This window comes from Adiantum capillus-veneris, chromosome 28, assembly GCF_014529385.1.
Source record: "Adiantum capillus-veneris isolate H3 chromosome 28, ASM1452938v2, whole genome shotgun sequence".
In the NCBI taxonomy this organism is placed as follows: Eukaryota; Viridiplantae; Streptophyta; class Polypodiopsida; order Polypodiales; family Pteridaceae; genus Adiantum; species Adiantum capillus-veneris.
In genome coordinates, this window is record NC_140958.1 from 45,550,019 (window position 1) to 45,564,317 (window position 14,299).

Sequence of the window (14,299 nt, forward strand, 5' to 3'; positions counted from 1 at the left end):
TCATCTTCGTACCTAGCTCATGTGTGGGCTGTATCCATGTCCTCTTCGTAACCAACTGAATCAAGTCTTGTCTGATGACCCTGGTAATCTCTGCCCTAGTGAGGGAGATGGAGGGTGCATCTAGAGTATACTGAAATGGGGGTAGCCGGTCCATACTAAAGCCATGTAACTGAAACCAAGATGCCATCTCTGCATACCAACATGATCTATCTCCCTATAACGAGAGAGAGAGAGAGAGAGAGAGAGAGAGAGAGAGGCAAAATCAACAAGCGTCATCTAGAGATGAACTACCAATCTACCATGCAAAGAAGTCTGCACACATAACCAATCAAACTGCAGTGAGTAAAAAATGGGACCTAGCAAGATTCCACTGCAAATTTATTTTTGGAAAAACCGCCCATGGGTACCCTCTTTATGTAAAGTTCACTGAATTTAGCCTTACCAAATGGTTTGACATAATCAATATTCTACCAATAAAGGAAAGGCAAACTTTTACTGCCACTGCAAATAAATACTGTGCGGCCGATATAAAGCACACAAAATGAAAGGGCAAGTTCAAGAGCTCTGCATCAATATGTATGAAGTGTGAAGAGCAATGTTAGAAAAACACAAGTGGAGGCTTACTGCGCATTTAGGTTAACATTCTTCATATTAGTTTGACAAGCAGGAAATGGTGATTCTCGATATCACTGCCTGACACGGTACAAGAAATCAGTCTCTGTTATGAACCCATTTGCATAAACTACTAATATTGAACACGTTACATTACCCACTACTATCCAGACACTAGATGAAATGTCACGTAATTACAGCCTACTCTAAAGAGACCTTTGTGATGCCTAATTTTGGGACCACTTCAGCTAGATTAGTCCCAAGCAATTGATGAAGATTTCACAATTTTCTTGCTTAGCTGTGGTATATTATACACAGAAGGGCGACTTAGTAAAAGTATCATAAAAATCAGCTCGATGACCTCCTAGCAAAAGCCTTGCTGGCTCATGAACTTCCTATGGCTTCCATGGACTCGGGCAAAAATAGACCACCAATTTATTTGATGGTTATGTACCTGTTAGTACCATGCTTTGCCCAATAGTTTCTCAGATCTACAGGTTCTGAAATGTCCACCCCCTCTGTGACGAGCCTTTCTAGAAGCTTGCTGAACGCACCGCCACTCATCTTGCGACCTGGTACCCGCGAGTTTCGCTTTGTTGTACTCATTGGAAGCGGGTACATGGAGAGGAAGTTGGTGCAGCATGCTGATTGCCACCCCCCTTTACCCCACCTATAGCATTGCTGATTGGATCCTGTGCAAGAGCAGTAAGGATGGGGAGGGGCACCGGATAGGAAGAAGGGAGCCATTGCATCAGAAACGTTACCTACAATGGCTTCTTGACCATCCTTTCCAGATGCAGTTATTACATCTTGAAGAGCTTTTTGCTTCCGCTTCCTCTTTGATTGTGGTGTCAAATCTTTGCTCCCTTGACCTGCAGCTGTGATTCGCTGGGTCTCCTTATTACCATCCTGTTTCTTTCCGTGACCAGTGGCGGCCATTGGGATCCCCTGTCCATTATTCTCTTTTCCAACTCTCATCATTGCAAGAACTGCGTATGCTGCATCACGCTCATTCAATGCTACAGTTCTATCAGCATATGCCACCTCTCTTTGCAGGAAAGCGGCATCCCTCTCAACAAGAGCAGTCTTCTTTTCTGCCATTGCTGTATCACGCACCGCAACGGCAGCATCTCGCTCTGCCACCATGTCCATTAATTTCATTGCAGGGTGATCCTTCAGACAATCTTTTAAGTGAGAGCAGTCGAAGCCGGCCCAATGCTGCATACTCATTCTTCCTGACTCATTCATGATAGCAAGACCATTACATAGGCCACTTGTAAAAAGGTCACTGGCCAGATCTGCCTGGGAAATCGTGCCCAGTCGTAACCTTGTAGCCCTTTTCTTGTCAAAACCACAAACCCCCCTGCAAAAATTCAAACATTAAAAAAATTCAAGTCAATGAACTGGAATGACATTCAATCAACTGCCTCTTGTGTCAGGCTTTGTGCCGTGCATGCGAATCTGGTAATACCACAAGTATTCGTGAATTTTTTGCCTATGTCTATTGCAGATTGAGAATGAAAACAGTGTGACCATCAATCGGGCCAAACTTATCACATGACATCGAAGAATCACCAACTGAATTCAGTGATGCACTGAAGGACCAACCAGGAGGGATGGACCCTTTTCGCTGCAGTCAGCACCGAATCTGCTTTGGTACTCAGGGATTTTCATCGATGGCATTAAGTACAAGGAATCAAATATGACCCCAATGTAGTCCAGTTCAGAACCCAAATTCTGAGCATTTCACCAAGTTTGCAAAATGCTGACCATCAAACTATAGTGCCCAATTTTCACGTCGAGTTTCACTTGACGTGGACAAATTTAGGGCACAGGCGAGTTCAAATATGATATTTTGTGCTGCCTTTATATAGTGACCCTTCTAATTATTGCATGTCCGATTGCTTTGGATGGTATCAAGGTGGATAGGTACGATAAATATGGTGGCAATCACTACCAGTACGCAAAACACACTAAAAACTGATTACAAATAGACGTCATGTCTGCTTATGCATGGTTGTATACATGTAAATCTGCATGCATACACACTGACATACATGCATGTATGTGTACTAGTGAATGCGCATAAGTAACAACCAGTATGTTCAGTACTAATACCAGTACGTGTATTTATCTTACAGTATGGAAAGAATGATAAGTACCGAGTTTGGAATGCAACCTTGCATACCATTGTTATTAATGCATAGTTACTCCTTGCAACTTTGAAGAGGATGCCCTCTAGTTTCAAACTCAATGTGGCACCATGCTTGCACTTTGTTTCAACACGATATATTTCTTGTGGCCTTCACGACACAGGAAAAGAGGATAATGAAGCAAGACTAATCCAAAATTAATCTCATTTGTTTGAACTTTAAAAACCAACAAATAGACGTAGCAACTACTTAAGAATGACTTTAGACAACAGATCTAACATAATAGAAAGAAGTTACCATGCCAAATTTTAAAGACATTCACAACAAGGACAAGATGATGCAACAACATAATTCCTACATTTCAAACTCATACAGCAACACAAAGTTCAAACACAAGACAAACGATCAAAATTTTATTAAATGCTAAGTATTGCTTGTTCTTTGAGATAACATCTCTATTCTAGAGACCACATCCTGCATCGTTACACCTGGCGTACCAGTCAAACTCAGCAAAGATCCTGAATAGCCACTAGCCCATTGCATGCTTGGTGAGACCACCTCCGTGCGCAACTTGCACACTCATGCACGAATAAAAGATGGAAACCCTCCTGTGGAACAGTGTACGTTGAAGGAATGCATCCACCCTTTGCGGTCCGGGATTAGCTCCATAGTGCATCACTGTGATTAGGAATCGCCGAAAGAGAAAACCACAATGTCGCTACATGTTGGACAAAAGATCCTTCGGAGGTCTCATGTGCCGAGAGGCACCACTATCAAGAATCCAATCGTGACCCTCCAAATGCAATAATGGTCTCAACCTCTGATGTCGTAGGAGAAGTCTTAAGAGGGAATCTTGACTGCACTCAAAGAAGGGGACTCTCCAGCACACTTCGGACACATCCACCCATAATGGCCTTTCTCGCGACAATTGTAGCAATGTTGCTCAGATTTCAAAGCTTCTTGCTTACCATTTATCTTCTTGTTGTTGTTGTTGTTGCTCCTTTTCTTCTCTGCCTTTTGCTTCCCTTTTGAAGAAGAACCACTGTAGGCTTTGAAGCCAGGCCTCTTGGCTGCATTGGCCTGCTCCTCTTGGCCCAATCCTAGAGTTATCGTACAATAAAGTACGGTGTGGTTTTGTACGGATAAATACCATGCAATCTATATCGTACAAGTGTGTTCTTTTGAAAAACTATTAAGAACCATCAAAATATTTTGCAGATTACCTCATGACTTAGGACTGGCTAAGGTTAAAGGGCCTACAAACTTATAAAAAATGGCCTAGGTAGGGGGCTCCAAGAGCCAATACTTCGGGCACAACCTGCAAATTTCATTATAAAAAAGACAAACCATTTTTTGCATCCGTATGGCCGTACGGTAGGACATCCGTATAATGTATGAACTTTCATGTCCAATACCATTAAGAATACTATCTCCTTGCAAGTAATCGTATTCAATCGTCCACTGTTGATCAAACGAAGAATAGAGGTTGGTACAGCAAGGAGGCAATTGAGCCAAAACCTAATGGCAATGTCCTTTGAATTCAACTAATTCCTCACGTGAAGTATCTCAAGTATCTCCTGCTGGAGCTCTTGCATCTTGTTGATGTGTTCCCTCATGGTTGTTTTGATTGGCATCCAGGCAAGGTCCTCAATTGCACCTCCAAAGCAGCCCGCCTCATTGGAGCCACTAGATTATATAAGGTAGCAAGTCAATTCCAAACCATCTTCACATCCTGATGTGATTGATGACCAATGGCGTACTGTTTAGGATAATTGTAATGTACAGCGGAAGTGATTGATGGTGAATGCTCAAGATGAGTGCTCAATGCATACTCAAGGTTCCATGTACTTCATGAGAGATATGCAAAGACTAGAGAAAAAAGAGAGAATGATACTATGAATGAAGGTTCAGAGAGAGAGAGAGTGTAACCGGCTTGTTCAATCCAAAAAGGGCGGTAGACTTTACTTCAAACCTTGATTTAGCTTTCACCCATTATTAGTCGTCTATTATACCTGCGCTATAGTGACACAAGAGAGGGGAATGGGATACAGATGCTAGAATGCACCTGTATGAGAAGACCGACACTAGATTGGCCCCTAACTTAGGCGCCCCTTTCGGTATTTCTTTATTCTTCCAAAGAGGGAATAAACGCTGTGGATCCCTACAAGCTGCCCCGCACAAACTTGGCTGAATTTCAACTGTTCCGGCCCGATTTTGGCAACATAACTGTACTAGGACCCTTCACAGTCAGTATTCCCACGCATTGAGTGACTTTCCCGACGCATACGGGCACTTTGCAAGACTTGGCGAGAATCTGCAGCACGCTGAATTCTCTGTTTTCAGCCCCGAAAATGCGCCAGATCGCCTGTACAACGGTCCCCTTGCGTCCCCGAACCTCCTGGGGGTCTTAGGGTCCGTTCAGGGCCAAAACCCTAAACCTGCAAAAATACACAGCAGGCTGTAATTCACTGTTTCGGGCTCCGTTTCGCGTGCCGGTCGCATCCGTAGCAAGTCCTCGAGCTCCTGCACCTGTAGGGCTACTTGCCCTTTGAATCGGACGAGATTTCTGGCGTGAAACCTCTCCGAATTCACCTGTACCTGCGGGGGGATTAGCCGCTAGCTAATCCAGTACCCGTGCAAGAGGCTCTTGCCTCGGCAATCGCGCATGAACCCACACAACTGTACATTGGTCAAATGAAGAGCCCACTAGAGGGGCATAACATACTGCCAAAGGGGAGAGAGAGGGCAATGCGTAGCGTGCAGGGCATCACTCCTGGCACCGCACTGTGCATAAGAGGGAAAGCAAGCACTCCATAGCTCTTAACCTGTGACAAATTCTGAAAATCAGCCTCCTCTCTCATTTTAGGCGCCCCCTCTCTGGCCAGGAGTAGCAGAATGCTCACAGAGTGCCACATGGCACATTTTCCGACTTTGGGCATTCCCAGCTAAAAATATCTCAACTTTTTTAGCTCAACTGGTGCGTCAGTTGACTTTGCAGCAGAGCAAGAAAATGTTCCCTTTGTCATTCCGGAGGTAATGACGTCCACACATTTTCAGGTCTCAAAATAGCAGTTCCCTAAATTTTAGGAGATGCTGCCATTGTATCTTTCTAGGTCATCCGACCCTCTTTGTACACTGCGGCCACATCCAGAACTGAAATGTAGCCTCTGTAGCAAAGGACCACTTTGGCTAGTTAATAACCCCACTTGGCTAACCATAGTCCTTGTCCAACCTTAGTGCTCTCTTGCCCTCAGGCCTGGACTCCCTCTAGACAGTTCCACACTAGCTATGCAATGCAGGGCAGTTAGATTTCCCGAGGGGTGTTTCCAAAAAGTGAAAGTAAATAGATAATAAGAAAGAAATCAACAAAAAGGATAGATAGTAGTCACACGCGGGTGACATACCCCCCTCTTGAAATCTTAAACGTCCTCGTTTGCATCTATGTCGTACATGCTCCTAGTCAACACTGATGTATTCAACACCTGTCGACACATGTACGACACATACATGCTCATTGTCAACCCTGGTGTATTCAACACCTCGTCAACACATGTATTGCCTACGTGTGAACCCTGTCCCAATGACATAGTGGTAGCTTCGCACTCTACCATTGCTTTGAGTCACTAACTTTCCAATGACAAAATGGTAGCTGCACATTTTGCCACTGTCTTATAGTACACGTTGGATCCCGTAACACTTTCGAGCATACCCAAACCGGCAGTTTAAGAATGCAGTTACACATGTACTCTTAAATAGAAGCAACTATTGTATCCTTGACAAACTGACAAGAAATACTCACTTCTATAGCACTAACCAAACTTTTGGACATTCCATAAGAGCAATTGCCAAATTGACAATCTGTACAGCTCTAACATTCATGTAACAGGTATTTCATTTGAGCTCACTTTAAATACCATGTACATCATTTGTTTCAAAAGCCATTGTCACACTGACAATCCATGTAGCTCTGAAACTCATGGGGTCAAGGTAGGTTGCAAACCGAAGGCTTCAAGGTAAAGTGATAACACAGTTGGTGACTCTGCAAGTTCACCTTCTTCCATCCACTTAGCATCCATTGGTGGATAGTTTCTGAACTTTACCAAGTAACGCCTAGCAACCTTGCCTTTCACTTTCCTTTCTTTGTGTGCCAAAATCTATTCAGGGACCAAGATCTCGTCAAGTTCCTCGACTTCTGGCTGATCTTCAGCTGGCATATCTTCTGGCACATCACCCACATAGGGTCTGAGAAGACTCACATGAAACGCATTGTGTATCTTCCAACTGTCAGGCAATTTCAGCCTATATGCAACATCACTGATTATGTCGCACACTTGAAAAGGCCCATAGTAACGCATGCTGAGCTTTGGAAACGGTCTTTCCTTGCCCTTCATCTTCTTTAACCTTGCCTTTTCAAAGCGTAAAAGCACCCAATTACCAAGTGAATATACCACTTCACGACGGTGACGATCAGCTGCTTTCTTTTGCTTTGCCTGAGTCTTTTCCAAGGCCACTTTGACCTTCTTGTACATTTCATCCATGTCCTGAACATACTTATCGGCTTCAAATATCTTGTCCTTTGTATGTAGTATGGGAGGAACTTTCTTGCCACCTTCAACTATCTCAAAAGGTGCCTTGCCAATTGATGAATGCACTGTATTATTGTATGCATACTCCACCAATGGCAAATACTGCTCCCACTTTCCTTTATGCTCTGACACATAACACTTCAGCAGATCTAGGACAATAGAATTTGCCTCTTCTGACTGCCCATCTGTTTGAGGATGAAATGATGAAGAGAATTTGAGCGTTGTGCCCATATTCTCAAACAAGCCTCTCCAGAACAAACTTGTCATGCGTGGATCACGATCGCTAACAATCGACTGTGGCATGCCATGATACTTGAAAATATTGCTCATAAACAAGCGTGCCATCTGATCTGGCTTTATCTTCTTCCTGACACGAATAAAATGAGCCTGTTTGCTGAATCTGCAAATGATGGTCCAAATACCATCGTTTCCTGTCTGCGTTCTCGGAAGATCAAAGATAAAATCCATAGCAATACTTTCCCATGGTTTATCTGGAATAGGTAGTGGTTGCAATAACCCTGGTGCCTTTTGCTTGTCAAACTTGACCTTTTGGCATATTAGGCATTCTCGCACAAAGGCATCCACATCTCTTCTCAATGTAGGCCAATAGAAGAATGTCTCAACCGCTTTAACTGTAGCATCGATGCCACGATGCCCTGCATACGGTGGGACATGACTCTCTTCCATAACTTTGCGTCGCAATGGCTTTGTGACACACAATCTGCCATGCATCATCATGAACCCATCTTTGAGAAGATAGTGTTCATGACGTTGTCCTTGCATTAGTTGCTCGAAGACCCTTGCAAAATCTTCATCATTTTCTTACTGTTCTCTCATATCATCAAGTTCATGATGATAAGGAATTGACACAGCTGAAATTTGTGGCTTCCTAGACAAGGCATCAGCCACAACATTCTTCTTGCCTTCCACATGCACAATCTGAAAATGGAACATGGACAAGATATTTGCCCATCGCATATGCTTCTCAGATAACTTTGTCTGTGTCAAGAAGTACCGCAAGGTCTGATGGTCCGTTTGGACAACGAAATCTGCACCTAGCAAGTAGTGTTTCCAACTTAAGAGCGCATGAATCACAGCCAGTAACTCTTTCTCATAGACCTGCATGGTCATCTCTGGCCCTTGCAAAATTCTGCTCTCATAGGCTACTACCCTGCCATCTTGCATTAGCACTGCACCAATGCTACTACCACAGGCATCGCACTGGACCACAAATGACTTCCTAAGATCTGGCAACACAATGATTGGATCTGAAGTCATCTTTTCCTTTAAGAGATTAAAAGCTGAAATCTCTTTCTGTGTCCATCTAAAGGTGACTGCCTTCTTTTGAAGAGCATGTAAAGGTGAAGCAACCTCAGCGAAATTTCGGATAAACCTTCTGTAATAGGAGCATAGTCCCAAGAAGCTTCGGACATCATGCACCGTCTTCAAATTTGGCCATGACTTGATCGCTTCAACTTTTGCAGGATCCATTCTGACACCATCCTTTGAGACAATGTCTCCCAGAAAGTGAATCTCTTCCAGAAAAAACTTACTTTTCTTTGCATTGATGAGCAACCTATGACTGCATAGCTCTTTGAACACAATGGCCAAGTGATGCCTATGCTCCTCTTCATTCTTTGAGTAGACTATCATGTCATCAAAGAATGTACCAACAAACTGTTGGTGTGGATGGAAAATTCTGGCCATCATCCTATTGAACGTAGCAGGAGCATTTGTGAGACCAAAGGGCATCACTAAAAATTCGTAAAGGCCAAACGTCGTTCTAAAAGCAGTCTTGTGCACATCCTCTGATCTAATGCGGATCTGATGGTACCCACTCTTTAGATCTATCCTGCTAAACATAGCTGCTCCTTCTAATTTGTCCATAATATCATCAATTCTAGGTATAGGGAACCTATTCTTGATGGTATTCTTGTTCAGTGCACGGTAGTCTATGCACATACGCCATGAGCCGTCCTTTTTCTGCACCAACAACACTGGAGAACAGAATGGAGATGAACTGGGCTGAATCAGCCCCTTTTCTAACAACTCCTGTACTTGGCCCATTATCTCTTTCTGCTGAGCCGCACTAACCCTGTACGGAGGCTTATTTGGTGGGCTACTGCCTGGCACCAAATCTATCGCATGGTCCTCGGGTCTCTCTGGCAGTAATTGAGACGGTAATGAATCGGAAAAGCAGTCACTATACTGTTGTAAAAACATTGACCTTTCTTTATCTAGCACAGATAAATTTGATTCATCACAATCTGACACTTCACGTGCAAAAACCAAGTACGCAGAAAGATGCTTTTTCATTACAGAAGTAATAGCAGAAGCTGATACAGTGGGAATAGACTCCCCTTTAAGCTTTACATCCAGAATGTGAGTCTTTCCCCTGCTCTGTACAGTGATCTTTTTGTTGTAGGCATCCATGATTCCCTGTACACGAAACAACCAAGGAATACCTAACAACACATCACATCCGTCCAGTGGCATGATGTAAAATTCTTCAGCATCTACATAGGACTCGATGTGTAGACGCAACTTTCCAATGATGGGTGTCACAGCCTCTGTATGGCCAGGACATGCCAAACCTGCCTCTGCTGTATACCCCATCTCTTCAGGTCTGATTCCCAACTTTGAAGCCAATTCTGGGGAAATGAAGTTGGCTTTGGCACCTGGATCAAAGAAGATAAGCACTGTTTGATCCCTGACCTTTCCCCATGCTCTGCAAAGCTCACTTGCATCTGAATTTGGCTTGTCGCCCACCATATCTGGCACTAGACCAGCCATGGGCTTCTTTCCTTTCTTGTCTTCCTTGTCATTAGAATCAGCTGGCCTTTTCTTTGTAGGACAATTGTAAGCAATGTGGCCACGCTGTGTCCTCAGGACCTTCTTTTGCTCTTCTGACTTGCGAGGAAAATGTCTTTTCCATTTCTTTGCTGGTCCCTTTTCTAATTCAGCCATAGGTTTATCTTTCCCTGCGTTGGCCGACTCCTGAGTCCCTTTAGGAGCCTCATTGGGAACGTGCTTCTTGGCTGAATTTTTCTTGCCTGATCCTGCCTTGACGCCAGTGTTAAATTCACAGTCTTCTCCCTTGAGCAAACCATTGCCAGTGTTTGCTACCTCGATGAGCTGCGTCAAAGTAGTGACTTTTGTCTTCGTACAGTACTTTCTCAATCCTTTAGGTAGGCCACAACAGTATTTTTCAATCTGTTCTGTCAATGGCACAAACCTATAGGAAGTTACTGGAAGTAGAAATTTCCAAAACTTCCGATTGTAATCATCCAGATTTCTGCAAGTGGCAGCATTAAGCTGGTGCCATTCTGACATGACATCTGCTTCAAAGTCATTAGATAACCATGCTGCTGCAAAAATCTGCTTGAAGTAAATCCATGTGGACGGAGCTTGCCCTTGAAGCAATAAAGTTGTCCACCATTGTCCCGCATTCCCTGTCAAGAAAGTGGTTGCCTTGCGGACCTTTGAAGCCTCTGTAAAGTTTCCCCCTGCATAGGCCTTGTCAAACTACTGGAGGAATGAGAGAGCCTTCTTCCTGTCATCAAACCCTGTAAAGGTCGTGAATGACACACCTTTGCCACCTTCTTTGTACGGAGTTGGCCTCTCCAGCGGCGTTAAATTGTCATATGGAAGTGACTGAAACATGGGAACACTATTAGGGTTCATCTGTGTTCCTTGGCCGCTATTAACTTGACTTGGAAATGCCATTTTTGGCTGCTGATTTGTAATTCCAGCCATACCAAAATTTGCCTGCGGCATCCCAAATTGGCCCTGAGTGCTCTGAAACCCTGGTAGCATGCCCGTGACACAAGGCATGGGGTTAGGCATCATCGTTTGAGCACCCCCGAACACTGTTCCTGGCGTGTAAAACTGATTTCCAGGTGCATGACCAGCCATGCTCTGGAATACCGATCCACCTCCAAAATAGCCAGGGTGTACTGAAGGTGGTGGGAAGACCTGTTGCATAGCTTGTAGGTTGCTTCCCTGCCCATTAGAACCAGCTATAGGCTGCTGAAAGGTGGCGGGCTGAACTGGTACAGCTTGAAAGACTGGCATCTCAGCCACCTGTTCTTGCACCTTAGGCACAGGTTGTGGAGACTGCATGTTCTCCGTCAAGTGTACAGGTGTTTCCATTGACTGTGCGGTATGAATCACCTGTGCTCGAGCCTTGACAGGCTTTTGAATACGATCTAGTGACCCAACTTGCCGAGACGGAACAGGAGGTTGCAGAAAGGCTAAAAACCTCGGGTTCTGCATTACTTGTGTGAACATAGCCACAGCAGTAGCCAACTGGGTCCTGAATATATCGTCATCTGTCTGTGGTGGCCTTGAGGACTCACCCACTTCATGTGTCTGTTGACCCTGTGAAGAGGAAACCTCTTCAGTCACATCATCTGGTCTGTCAGCCATAATTGCAATTCCCTGTGTCTGGTCTATGATCCCCTGTGTCTTCAAGCCCAAAACTGACCAAGGCTCACTTCTATGGGAAAAAGTGATTTAATCCTGTTGATGGAACCATGTAACCGGCCTGTTCAATCCAAAAAGGGCAGTAGACTTTACTTCAAACCTTGATTTAGCTTTCACCCATTATTAGTCGTCTATTATACCTGCGCTATAGTGACACAAGAGAGGGGAATGGGATACAGATGCTAGAATGCACCTGTATGAGAAGACCGACACTAGATTGGCCCCTAACTTAGGCACCCCTTTCGGTATTTCTTTATTCTTCCAAAGAGGGAATAAACGCAGTGGATCCCTACAAGCTGCCCCGCACAAACTTGGCTGAATTTCAACTGTTCCGGCCCGATTTCGGAAACATAACTGTACTAGGACCCTTCACAGTCAGTATTCCCACGCATTGAGTGACTTTCCCGACGCATACGGGCACTTTGTAAGACCTGGCGAGAATCTGCAGCACGCTAAATTCTCTGTTTTCAGCCCCGAAAATGCGCTAGATCGCCTGTACAACGGTCCCCTTGCGTCCCCGAACCTCCTGGGGGTATTAGGGTCCGTTTAGGGCCAAAACCCTAAACCTGCAAAAATACACAGCAGGCTGTAATTCACTGTTTCGGGCTCCGTTTCGCGTGCCGGTCGCATCCGTAGCAAGTCCTCGAGCTCCTGCACCTGTAGGGCTACTTGCCCTTTGAATCGGACGAGATTTCTGGCGTGAAACCTCTCCGAATTCACCTGTACCTGCGGGGGGATTAGCCGCTAGCTAATCCAGTACCCGTGCAAGAGGCTCTTGCCTCGGCAATCGCGCATGAACCCACACAACTGTACATTGGTCAAATGAAGAGCCCACTAGAGGGGCATAACATACTGCCAAAGGGGAGAGAGAGGGCAATGCGTAGCGTGCAGGGCATCACTCCTGGCACCGCACTATGCATAAGAGGGAAAGCAAGCACTCCATAGCTCTTAACCTGTGACAAATTCTGAAAATCAGCCTCCTCTCTCATTTTAGGCACCCCCTCTCTGGCCAGGAGTAGCAGAATGCTCACAGAGTGCCACATGGCACATTTTCCGACTTTGGGCATTCCCAGCTAAAAATATCTCAACTGGTGCGTCAGTTGACTTTGCAGCAGAGCAAGAAAATGTTCCCTTTGTCATTCTGGAGGTAATGACGTCAACACATTTTCAGGTCCCAAAATAGCAGTTCCCTAAATTTTAGGAGATGCTGCCATTGTATCTTTCTAGGTCATCCCACCCTCTTTGTACACTGCGGCCACATCCAGAACTGAAATGTAGCCTCTGTAGCAAAGGATTCCACTTTGGCTAGTCAATAACCCCACTTGGCTAACCATAGTCCTTGTCCAACCTTAGTGCTCTCTTGCCCTCAGGCCTGGACTCCCTCTGGATAGTTCCACACTAGCTATGCAATGCAGGGCAGTTAGATTTCCCGAGGGGTGTTTCCAAAAAGTGAAAGTAAATAGATAATAAGAAAGAAATCAACAAAAAGGATAGATAGTAGTCACACGCTGGTGACAGAGAGAGAGAGAGACTAACACCAAATGGGGTCCCAAATCCCTCTCCAAGGGCCACCCTGTCACAAAACGGCAGCGTACACGAGCACTTGAAAATCTGAAAATTAAAATACTTTGCAAATGTGAGAGAAGGGAGAAGATCGACACAGTATTGGGGACCAGAAGATGGGCTGGTCCCCCCCCCCGTTAAGAGTATTCTTTTATTCAGGGAGAATTCGTATACAAGCACGAGAACCCGAGGAAACCCCTCCGTTCTGTAATCTTAGACCCGAAGGTCGTGCTTTCCCGTAAAGGGCTTGGGCACAAGGCCGTTCCTTCCCGTATGGGACTTAGGCGCGAAGCCGTACTTTCCCGTAAGGGACTTAGGCGTGAAGCCGTACTTCCCGTGAAGGGCCTTCCCGTAAGACGGGAGATTCCTGCAAAACAAACCACACAAACACGCGACAACAATTCGTATGGCGAATCCACAATAGATACCTGTTGTTCTTGCGCGGGAAAAGCGACTTCCGTGCTTCGTAGTCTCGCGATCTCTTGCGGCAGAGTCTTCTCTTGCTGATGTTGGTACCTCCTGTGAGTGAGGGCATGTGGTGCTTTTATAGCTCCCTGGCCACGGCACGAATAGCTGCTTGCGTAGAGATCGCGGCCGGGTTTTTTTTTTTTTTTTGGCGCTGTTCTACCCGAAATAGGGAGAGAGAATTCGCTGTCTGGTTTTGTTGCTTTATCTTCTAAGTAGCTGCCCACTTATTAAGTGGGCGGCCGGCATATTTTAAAATTGGTCTGAACCTGCCCAAAAACTCAATAAAACCTTATAAGTTAAAACCAATGCATTTCACAACACTTCCCAGGCGTCCCTGGATGCAACCACATGCACGAATGCAATGCAAACATAGATTCCTCGCGGGAAAGCGTCTGCCTTCCCGCAATTGTTCCTGCTTTTCGTAAAAAGCTT

The 14,299-nt window shown here is 45.0% G+C and overlaps 1 protein-coding gene across 5 annotated transcripts in view; it reads right to left on the reverse strand.

Moving 5' to 3' along the window:
- Positions 1–630: 630 nt before the first annotated feature.
- LOC147420366 (protein BASIC PENTACYSTEINE7-like) overlaps positions 631–14,299 on the reverse strand; it is a 32,657-nt gene continuing 18,988 nt past the window's right edge. For 3 of the 5 annotated variants that reach the window (XM_086504987.1, XM_086504986.1, XM_086504989.1), the window contains one exon: positions 631–1,975. In XM_086504987.1, coding sequence (XP_086361113.1) covers positions 1,048–1,860 — 813 coding nt within the window. In that variant the 5' untranslated portion in view covers positions 1,861–1,975 and the 3' untranslated portion in view covers positions 631–1,047. Of the gene's footprint in view, positions 1,976–2,800; positions 2,916–14,299 lie in introns of all 5 variants that reach the window. The other 2 variants (XM_086504990.1, XM_086504988.1) reach the window with 1 other exon arrangement.